Source organism: Nansenia antarctica (assembly GCF_963989245.1).
Source record: "Nansenia antarctica genome assembly, chromosome: 3".
Lineage (NCBI taxonomy): Eukaryota > Metazoa > Chordata > Actinopteri > Argentiniformes > Microstomatidae > Nansenia > Nansenia antarctica.
This window is the reverse complement of record NC_137688.1, coordinates 65,723,432-65,734,741: the sequence shown is the minus strand read 5'-3', so window position 1 is coordinate 65,734,741 and position 11,310 is coordinate 65,723,432. Positions and strand designations below refer to the sequence as shown.

At 53.9% G+C, this 11,310-nt stretch overlaps 1 protein-coding gene across 1 annotated transcript; it reads right to left on the bottom strand.

Annotated features, from left to right (window-relative positions):
* Positions 1 to 5,163: 5,163 nt before the first annotated feature.
* On the bottom strand, positions 5,164 to 5,550 carry LOC308154272 (histone H2A-like; the record flags this gene model as incomplete). Its single annotated transcript, XM_080527439.1, has 1 exon — positions 5,164 to 5,550. One exon carries the CDS (start codon positions 5,548 to 5,550, stop codon positions 5,164 to 5,166), a length of 387 nt encoding a protein of 128 aa, XP_080383565.1.
* Between the last annotated feature and the right edge of the window lie 5,760 nt (positions 5,551 to 11,310).

Here is an 11,310-nt window from a genome sequence, read left to right as displayed (position 1 = left end):
ATAGCCTCGCAAATCCAATGGGACAGCCTCTGCTTCGAGAGTGGTACCCCGGCTTTCTGTCCGCCGTAGCAGATCAGAAGCTGGGGAGAAGATCTCAGTCCTGCCGTGCGCTTCACATATTGTGCCAACGCGCGCACCGGACATAGACAATGTAAACGCCTCTCCCTCTCTCCGTCGTGAGGAGAAGGAAAAAAGGCGCTCAGAGCACAGCTCTGAACCCTAAACCCACGATTAACCTTAGGGATAAAAGCCGGGTTAGGGCGTAATACAGCTTTTGTTTCGTCATCAGATATGATCAAACAATCTGCCCGTGTCGAGAGAGCGCATAAATCACTCACTCGCTTAGCCGTAGTCAAGGCGAGGAGTAGACTCGTCTTGAGAGACAATAAACTCAACGACACAGTGTCAATGGGTTCGAATGGGGGCACGCACAGCGCCTCTAGCACAATCGACAGGTCCCATTTTGGCATTAGAGTCCTATGAGGGCGTCTAAGCCTACACACTCCAGTCAAAAAACGCTTAACCAGCGAATGACTGAACAGTGTCGTTGTCGCAAAACCCTCATGACAAGCTGAGATGGCAGCCGCGTAAACTTTAATAGTTCCCGCCGCCAATCCCTTGTCAAACAGCGACTGTAAGAAGCACAAGAACGTTTCGACCCGACAGCAAACTGGGTCAACGTCCTGTCCCTCACACCACTGTGTAAACACTCGCCAGCGCGCCGCATATCCCTTTGCAGTGGATTGCGCGCGCGCACTCTGAATGGTCTGAATGACTGCGTCTGTCAGACCCCTGCGTTCTAACAAATCCCTCTCAGTAACCAGGCCTTGAGGGGGCCCCCCATCATAGGCGGCCCCCTCACCAAGCCTCTGGCTTGAGAGAGTGCATCTTGTCGATGAGGTATGGGCCATGGGCCCTCTACCAACATCTCCATCAGTTCCGGAAACCACGGGGCTCCGGGACGGTCCGGGGCTACAAGAATTAACTCTAGCCTCTCTGACCTCACTCGTGCCAACAGTGGGAGGATAGATGTCAGGGGTGGGAACGCGTATAACAGGACCCTCGGCCATGGGTGGTGTGCGAATGCATCGACTGGCGGGTTGTCCTGTTCGCGCAGGGAGAACCAAAGGCGACACTGCGCATTCGTCCGTGACGCAAACAGATCCACTTCTGCTTGCCCGAACCGTGCCCAAATCAGAGACACAATGGAGCGTGCTAACCTCCAGTCGTCGTCCCTCGGGCCTCCCCGTGATAACAGATCTGCTCCTTCGTTGAGCAGACCTGGAATGTGGAGAGCTTTTAGCGAACTCAGGTGTGTGACAGCCCACAGCCATACATCTGTCGCTAGGCGATGAAGTGACGCTGAGCGTACTCCCCCTTGACGATTGATGTATGCTACTGTTGTCCTGTTGTCGGATCTGACTAACACGTCCAGATCCTTTAACACCGGGGCAAAATGAAGTAGCGTTAACTTCACCGCCTCGAGTTCCAGCAGGTTGATGTGACGCGTCTCTAACGGTCCCCATCTTCCTGCCACCGAACCTGCCTGACACACTCCTCCCCACCCAGTCAACGACGCGTCCGTGAAGACTGGGTAGTGGGATGCCGGTCTGCCCATGGCGACTCCGCGCGCGATGACGAGCGGGTCTCTCCAGTAGCTCAGGTCGGTCTTGACCGATCTCGGTATTACAATCAACTTGCGACGGTGTCTCACTGGATCCAGTCGCAGTCGTGCGAACCACCTCTGCAGTCTGCGCATGTGTAATAGGCCTAAGGGGACCACTACATGGGCTGCAGACATCAGTCCTAGTAAGGACATCATTGACAGAGCGGTGATTGTATTTGTCACTCGACACACCCGGAGAGCTGACGTCAGTGTCGCTCTCCGTGGTGCCGATAAACTGGCCCTCATCTTGGCAGTATCCAACTAAGTGCCTAGATAGGAAAACTGTTGAGCCGGCCACGGAGCACTCTTTGTCCAGTTGACAGCTAACCCCAGCTGAGTGAGGTGCTGCACCAGTGAGGTTGCGTCCCGAATGGCTCGATTTGGGCATTGGGCCAAGACCAGTAGGTCGTCGAGATATGCTAATATGCGTATCTCGTTTCGCCTCAGTGGTTCGAGTGCTGTCTGCACGCATTTGGAGAAAAAACGAGGAGCAAGCGTGCACCCGAAGGGCAGGCGCGTGTACTCGTAAACCTTCCCTTGGAAATCAAAACGTAGGAAATACGCGACCCTCAGGTATCTACGAAAGGGGCGTTTCGCCACTCTCTCGTTGAGGACCCTGAAATCTAGTATGGGTCTCATGTCTCCCGAATTCTTTGGGACAAGGAAATACGGGGAGTACCATTTCATGTCCCACTGGTCCCTCGGAACCAATGTCACTGCGCCCTTTGTTAGGAGATTCGTAATCTCCTCCTGGAGCGCACGTGTCTTTATCGGGCAGGACAAAAAAAACAACAGTCTCTCTCACGCCCCTGAAGGGCGGAGGAGGCTGAATGAACTGTAGTGCATATCCCCTCCTCAATGTCCTGTCTAGTCAGCCCGACAGAATACCTGTCCCTTCTAGTCATTCTGCATAACGCAACGACAGCGGCTGGACCGTCTGTTGTGGTGCAGTCGACAGAAAAAACTTGAATTTCTGTATGATCCCAGCCGCCGCTGCACACCGAGGAGGTGGCACAGTCCAAGGTGGGGTCATTTCGAAAGGGATGGGCAGCCGTCTGTAAAGAGTGTTTGTTATGTGTAACAATGCTCTTTATTGACGCAGGTTTATTATGCCTGATAATCAAAGAACCGGCCGCACGCTCATGAGCTGGGCCAGGTCTTGATAGACATGGAGGGGTTTTTGATGTACATATCGACCCCTCTATATGGCTACATACAGGGGTGTTTAACCCGCTACGTGTCGTGATAGGGGTAAGTCCGTTAGGCAGAGAGCTGGCCACACGCCGGTAAGCTGGGCCAGTCTCCGGTTTGTTTCTAACCGGTAGCAAGTCGACCACACTCTGACAAGGCAGGTCGATCTCCGCTCTGGTAGATAACGGTCCCTCTATACGGCTACAGACAGGGGTGTTTAACCCGCCTCGTGTCGTGATAGGGGTAAGTCCGCTAGGCAGAGAGCTGGCCACACGCCGGTGAGCTGGGCCAGTCTCCGCCTTGTTTCTAACCGGTAGCGATTCGACCACACTCTGACAAGGCAGGTGGGTCTCCGCTCTGGTAGATACCATGGAAAATCCTCCTTAGGGATGGTTTGCCGTCTGTAAAGAGTGCTTGTTTTGAGTAACAATGCCCTTTATCGACGTAGGTTTATTATGCCTGATAACCAAAAAACCGGCCGCACGCTCATGAGCTGGGCCAGGTCTTGATAGACAAGGAGGAGTTTTTGATGTAAATAACGGTCCCTCCATACGGCTACAGACAGGGGTGTTTAACCCCCTTTGTGTCGTGATAGGGGTTAGTCCGCTAGGCAGAGAGCTGGCCACACGCTGGTATGCTGGGCCAGTCTCCGCTTTGTTTCTAACCGGTAGCGATTGGACCACGCCCTGACAAGGCAGGCGGGTCTCCGCTCTGGTATATAACATGGGAAAATCACCTTTACTGAAAAAGTAAGGTGGGGATTTTCCTTCCTTTGCCTCTTTATGAGGTAGTAGCCATGAAGAGGAAACCGGTGGTGGGGTCATTACCGACCCCTCCGCCAGTGAAACCGGGTCACGCTGCCGTGGGGGGCCGTAGGGGGCCCTCCCAGTGGTCAGCGGCGGGGGCTGGGGATGCCGAGTGGGGCATGGCTCCGTCGGTAGAGGTGGAGCCAGTGCCGCATCACGCCGAAAACTCCGTTTCGCAGCCGTTGACGGCCTAGTCGTCACCACGGCGGAAGAAGAAGAGGTGGACCAGGTGAATGAATGAATGGACTTTATTGTCATTGCTACAGTACAGGTACCAAACAACGAAATTTAGGAGGGGTGGCTCCCCTGGTGTTAGGAAAGGGAAAAAAAAACACTTTTAGAAAAAGAATAAAATCACAAGAAGGTAAGGAGCTGGTTTACATAAATAAAGGCTATGTACACAATCCACTGTACTATACTGCACAGATAGTCAACTAGGGTTGTCATATTGCACAGAAGTATTTTTTCACGTTATTTAAAGTGTCACAGTTTGCAGGCTTGAAATGTACATGTTTGTGCCTCAGCACTAGCTGCCATACAATCCGTCCAGACTGTCCTGGGCCCAGAACTTAGGCCTTTGCTGTGTTCAGGGCCTTGACGGCCCTGTGGTAGAAGCAGTTCTTCAGTCTGTTTGTCTTAGCGGCCGGGGTCCTGTACCTCCTTTTCGAGGGCAGCCTGATAAAGTGTACGTGCCCAGGGTGGGTCGGGTCCCTGGAGATCTTGGAGGCCTTCCTGAGACAGCGTGTGTTGTACAGCTCTTCCAGAGAGGGGAGGGGGGCGCCGGTGATCTTCTGTGCTGTTCTCACGACTCTCTGTAGCGCGTTTCTCTCCGCTGTTGTGCAGCTGTAGAACCAGTTGCAGATGCCGTAGGTGAGGATGCTCTCCACTGCGCCGCGGTAGAAGGCCACCAGTATCTCCTGCTTGTTGTGTTCTTTCCTGAGGCATCTCAGGGTGTATAGCCGCTGTTGTGCCCTCTTGATGGTGCCTTTTGTGTTGTCCTTCCAGGCCAGGTCATCCCGCATGTGATGTCCCAGGAATCGGAGGGATGAGACTCTCTCCACGCTCTCTCCGTCGATGAGCAGGGGCTGGATCTCGGACTTTTTCCTCCTGAAGTCTACGATGAATTCCTGGGTCTTTGACTTGTTTAGCAGCAGGTTGTTAACCTTGCACAGCTTGCTCAGTTGCTCTACCTCATCCCTGTACGCCGCCTCGTCCCCCCCCGAGATACATCCCACCACGGTGGTGTCGTCTGCAAACTTTACAATGTAGTTGCTGGGGTGGACGGGGGTGAAGTCGTGGGTGTAGAGGTTGTAGAGGATGGGGCTTGTGACTGTTTAACTTAGTGATTGCAGGCTTCAACATGAGGCACACTAGGGTACTCATAGCGGACAAACACCGTTTAGAGATGAAAATACAAATTGCACTTTTTGAGAGACAAGTGGTTGGCTCTTAAAAGAGCCTTTGGGGTTAAGTAGTGGGGTGAAAGCCGTAGTAGAACTTTTACTTGGCTTTGGCGGGCTTCTCGGTTTTCTTGGGGAGCAGCACTGCCTGGATGTTGGGCAGCACACCGCCCTGAGCGATGGTCACACCGCCCAGCAGTTTGTTCAGCTCCTCGTCGTTACGGACGGCCAACTGCAGATGACGGGGGATGATACGAGACTTCTTGTTGTCGCGGGCGGCGTTGCCGGCCAACTCCAGGATCTCAGCAGTCAGGTACTCGAGCACGGCGGCCAGGTAGACCGGTGCGCCAGCGCCCACACGATGGGCATAGTTGCCTTTGCGCAGGAGCCTGTGGACACGGCCCACTGGGAACTGGAGTCCAGCTCGAGAAGAACGGGTCTTCGCCTTTGCTCTGGCCTTGCCTCCGGTTTTACCTCTTCCTGACATCTTGAAACTTAAGTGTTTTTTATTGGTTTTTATAAAAACGCAACACCGTGTATACAATCAATTAATCAAACAATCAGACATTTAAGACATTACATTCAACAACAACCAACATTAAACTAACTAAAGTGCTCAGTGTTCAGTGTATTGTCCAGTGTAGTGTAATGTTCAGTGTTCAGTGTTCAGTGTCCAGGTTCCAGTGTCGGTAGGAGGCAGGGGTAAAAAACCTGTTCGCTGTGCATCCGGGAAAAAATTCCCCTGCAGCCCTCTAGTTGTAGAGCGACTACTATCCAGTTTGCCCACCAGTGCAAAGCCGTGGCTCCCCCACCTCCCTCCCCCGAGGGACCCCACACACCCGACTCACCCGACCCACCACCGGCGCGTCCGGCCCAGCCCACCAGGCTCAGACTCCTGTAGCCCTTCACGAGGCTAGCCGGACCAGGTGCCCCAGCGGCGGAGCAGATCGAGCACGCAGGCCGACCGGAGGCCCCTGAGGAGAGGCCCAGAGAGCTCGGCGCATGGCAGGCAAGCAGAGGCGAAAAACCTGTACACAGCTTATCCAGGGAAAAAGCTCCCTGGCTCTTCTCAGCTTGTTCCGGGCTGGGGGTTGGGGGTTGGCGGGTAGGGGACTGGGCCTGTAGCTGGGGGCCTGGAGTTGGGGGGGGGGGGCCCGGAACAGGGGGTTTGGGGTCGCTGAGTTGGAACCTGGGGTTGGTGCTGGGGTGACGTGGTGGTTCCCGCCGGTCTCTGCTCCTGGGTCTGGAAGCCTGGGTAGGTGTCAGAGCTGGATATGACATGTGCCTGAAAAGATACAGGAGTGAGAGAAGGGAGGTGTGCATGGTTTGTGTAGTGTGCATTTTGGTGTCAGGCGGGTGATCAGTACTTCCCTGTGACCCAGTGGTGTTGGTCATCCTGGTGCTGGTGGTGCTGGCAGAGACGGCTGGTTCGGCTGTGGGTTGTGTGTGTTGATATTTTCCCTGTTGGTGTTGTGCGCTGCTCCTCTCCTGGTCCTTGTGATGGTGATACTGCTGACCAGGGCTTGTGCTGGAACAGTGGTGAAGGTGATAGTGCAGGAACTGGTGGTGTAGTGAGGTAGGCCCGGGGTGGGGGGGGGTTGGTCGATGCGGCGCGGCATGGGGGGGGGTTTAGAGGATGACGTCCTTCCATCTCTCCACCCCCCACACCGCTCTTGCTTGATCCGGGTTATTTTTAAAGTCAACAATAGCATGGTCCCTGAGGCAGAGGGTGATTCTCCTCCTCAGGGTTGTCAGGTGGACGCTCTGTTTCTGATAGACCCTGATGTTCCTCGTCTCCCAGAGTACCTGCTTGACGGCGCTGATGATCCTCCACTGTTGTTGTAGTTGGGGGGTTGTGCACCCCCCGGGAGGACCATACAGGATGTTCTCGCCCGTCAAGCGGGGCAGGGTCAGCAGGCTGTTTAGGGAGACAGAGGGAACAAACAGGGCCCAGACCCGCCTGGCCACGGAGCACTCACAGAACAGGTGGTTAATGTGTTCTGTGTCCGTGCATCCGTGGGGGCATTTCTCAGTCGTTGCGATGTGCCGCCTATGCAAGAATTCCCTAGTGGGGAGACAACCATGAGCAGCCATCCAGGCAATGTCTTTTTGTTTATTGTTAGTACATTTATGATTAATGTTTTTCCATACCTGTTTGGAGTCCACGGCTGTGCTGGCCTTGGGGTGAGTAATGGTTTCCTTCGACCTTATGAAGGTCATAATGTCTTTGTATTTCCATGAGGCCAGCCCAGCCGCGGACAATCCTGTCTTGAAGGCAAAGTCCCTCCATATCTTGTAGACTGGAGGGGGGTCCCAGCTGTAGGGCACAGTGTGATTTATTGATGCGGTCACCCTGAGTGTCCGGAGGATGGGTGTGGCATAGTATATTTCAAAGAACCTGGCTTTCCTATCTTTGTTGTTGATGTTGTTGATGAGGTTGGAGAGTCCCTGTGCCCTAATGATGTTTAGGATGTCTGGGACCCCTTTCCCCCCATTCTCCACTGTTTTGTACAGGGTGGTGCGTTTTAGTTTTTCCATCTGGCTCCCCCAGACAAAGGTAAACATGATCCTTTCGATGGTTTTGGATACTGCTCTGTCTGGGGGAAACACCCTGCCCAGGTAAAGGAGAATGGGAAGAACAATAGCCTTCAGGACCAGGATCTTGCCTGTCATTGTGAGAGGCCGTGCACTCCACTCACAGATCTTCTTTTGGACCTGGCGGATGGTCTCCTTCCAGCTGCCGGAGGCTCCTCCATCTTTCTGGTAGGTGATCCCCAGCAGCTTAATGTTTTCCGTCTTTACAGGGAAGGAGGTTGCCAGGTTCTCCTGCCAGTGCTGCGACAGAAACAGCTCACACTTACTCCTATTGATCAGGGCGCCAGTGGCTGCACAGTAGTCCTCCACCACTTTCGTTGCTGTGGAAATGGAGCGACTATCCGTGCCGACGATGGTAATGTCGTCCATGTACGCCACCACCTTGAGCCTCTCCCCCCGGGCCCCTGGTAGAGGGTAGCCCATGATGTTGGGGGAGCTCCTGATCTTCCGTAGGAACGGCTCCAGGTAGATGACGTACAGTAGAGGGGCCAAGGGGCATCCCTGCCGTACTCCAGCTTTGATGGGGAAGGGGTCTGTCAACTGGTTGTTGATCCGAACTCTGCTCGTGATGTTGTTGTAGCAGAGTTCGGTCCAGTTGAGCAGGTGCTGGGGGAAGTTCATGCCTCTCAGCACCCTCTGCAGGAAACCATGGTTAACCCTGTCAAAGGCCTTCTCCTGATCCAGGCTGAGAAGGCCTAAAGGGGACCTCCGCTCCTGGGAGTGCAGGATGAGGTCTCTCACCAGGAGCAGGTTGTCATTGATGGACCTACCAGGGACGCTACAGGTCTGGTCAGGGGCTATAACTGAGGGGAGGAGGGTTTGAAACCGTTGGGTGAGGGCTTTTGTCATAATTTTATAGTCCACTGGGAGGAGATTGATGGGGCGCCAGTTCCGGAGGTCCTTGAGGTCCCCTTTCTTGGGGATCAGTGTGACCGTACTCTGTCTCATTGACTCTCCAAGCCTCCCTTCCCTGTAGACGGCTTTGAAGACCTCCGCCAAGTCCTCCTTGAGGAGATCCCAGAGAGTCTTGTAGAACTCTGCTGGGATCCCATCCGGTCCAGGGGCCTTGTGTGTATTCAAGGAGTGCACGGCCCGGGTGAGCTCCTCCGTGGTCAGCTCTGGGTTCTCACTCTCACCACCCTCGGGGACCCGGTCCAGACCATCCAGGAAGGTGGCCATGAGAGTCTCGTCGGTTGTCTTGATGTTGTAGAGACTCTCGTAGAACTCTCTTGCCACCCCCGGGATGTTGCCTCTGTCTGACACGGTGTCCCTATTGGTGTCGTATAGGGACAGGATAGGCTTGTGTTTTGACCGTGCCTTGCGGAAGAAGTGGCGTGTGCATTTCTCCTCCTCCTCCAGGCCCTGGAGTTTTTCCCTGAACTGTTTCTTTTGTTGTTGCTCCCGGTAGAGGGTGGCAAGGTGTTGTTTGGTCTCAGCCAGTTCTCGGGCCACATCCAGACCACCCAGTTGTAGGAGACTTAGGCGTTGGAGGGCCGCGTTGTGGTGTTGAAACCTGGCCCTCTGTTCTGCCGCTTTCCTCCTTCCGACTGACCCGAAGTAGCCCTTTGTCCTGGCCTTAACCATCTCCCACCACTCTATCGGGGAGTCGACCAGTTCTTTTAGGGTCCTCCACTCCAGGTAGCGCCTGGAGAAGGAATGCACCACTGTTGGGTCCTGAAGGATCGATGTATTCATCCTCCAGGTACCCCTACCCGCTCTTGTTTGGCCATCCCATTCCAGGGACACTGTCAACATCCTGTGGTCCGAGAAGTGGGCCGCCTGGCTGGTCAGGGTTCCCATCCTCAGACCTGGCGAGAGCAAGAACATGTCTATCCTGGAGGAAGAATTCCCGGAGGAACTCACCCTTGTGTGTGTCGGCGGGGAGGTGCCACCGGCGTCTACCAGTTGGAAGTCGTCTATGATGGACTGAAGTTCTGTAGTGGATCGGTCTCTCCTGGGCCTGCTGCGGTCCTCATCCCGGAGGGCACAGTTGAAATCTCCCCCCACTAGGACTGGTGTGGGGATGAGGAGGAGAGACCGAAGTTTCTTGAAAAGGGAGACTCTCTTGGCCACGTTGGTTGGGCCGTACACATTGATGACCCTCAGCGGCGAACCCTGGATCTCTAGGTCCAGAACCAGGATTCGCCCGCTCTCTACAACCTCCCCCTTTTTGGTCTGCAGAAAAGGGTTGGCCACCAAAATGCCGACCCCATCAGCTCTATCAATGTTTGAGCCTGACCAGAGAGAGTCCCCCCGTGTCCATTCCTCCTCCAGGGTGGCGTCCATCTCCTTGAATGGGATGGCGCACTCCTGGAGGATATACATGTCTGACTGATGTTGGGTGATGTACTGGTAGACGACCTCCCGTTTGTCTGGTTGCCGGAGGCTTCTGGTGTTGAGAGATGAGATTGTTATCCTCATGGTTCTTGGATTTGGTTTGTTCCAATTTTTGCTAAGCTATTGCACATGCCTTCTCCGTCGCTCGAGCTCTGATCGTCCCCTCCATCGCTCGGGCGCCGGTCCTCCTCCGTCTCTCCCTTCTCTTCCTCCATGTTGGGTGTGGGTTGGGGTGTGGGTTGGGGTGGGGGTTGGGGTGGGGGTTGGGGTGGGGGTGGGGGTTGGGGTGGTGGTTGGTTGGATTTATAGCCCCGGGCTCTACTTGCATAGGAACTTGGGCAGTCACGGTAAAGATGCCCCTGTCCCCCGCACAGGTTGCAAGGTCTGGTCGTGGTGCACTCCGACGTCGGGTGGTCTTGGCGGCAGATTTTACATACCACGGCCTTGCAGGCCGCTGCCAGATGGCCCAATTGGCCGCAGTTCCTGCAGAGCTTCGGCATATCGTAGTAGTAGTCGCCTTTGCTCTGGCCTTGCCTCCGGTTTTACCTCTTCCTGACATCTTGAAACTTAAAGCGGGTTCTGTGCTAGTTAAAGAAAAAGCGGATACTACTTGGTCGCTTGGGGTGGTGTTCTTATAGCTCAGCCTGACCAGCGTTCATTGGCCACTGGGTCGATGACACCTCATCCAATCAGCAACCCGGATACGCGCGCCTCTTCCCGCCGCCCAGCGATTGGCCGCTGTTTCACTCGGCCTTTGTGAGTTTCCCTCGCGCGCCAGAAATCAAAGTTCAAATCAAACCAATAATTTCCTAATAATATACTAAATAGCGAAACAATACTCCTTATTGGCATTACAGCGAAAAGTGAAGTGCATTAGGCTCTCACAGCTCTCCCCATACGCAATGTAGTAGGCTACTACTAGAGCGAAAAGTTGACAATTTCTATCCAAATAACGTTATATAAAGCAAACTACCGTATGTCGATATTGAAAGGTATTTTGTGGAGTCTAGCATAGAACCCCCCCCTCCTCGCTCACGCAGAGACCGAGTGAGACAATATATCGTTTTTTTTATAAATATGTTTGTGTAAAGTATTAAACTCTCATTAAGGCCATTTCAATATTTAATATAGCTATTATTCTCGTGTGCATAGGTCAGTGATTGAGACTGGTGTAAATTGGACCTTCTTATTTGAGAAAGTTCCGTTATGTCGACATGGATGAAAATGTACTTTTTATGGAAAGGTGGGTGGCTCTTAAAAGAACCTTTTTTTGTGGTACAAGTGTCAACATGAACACTGTCGTGTCAACACAAGT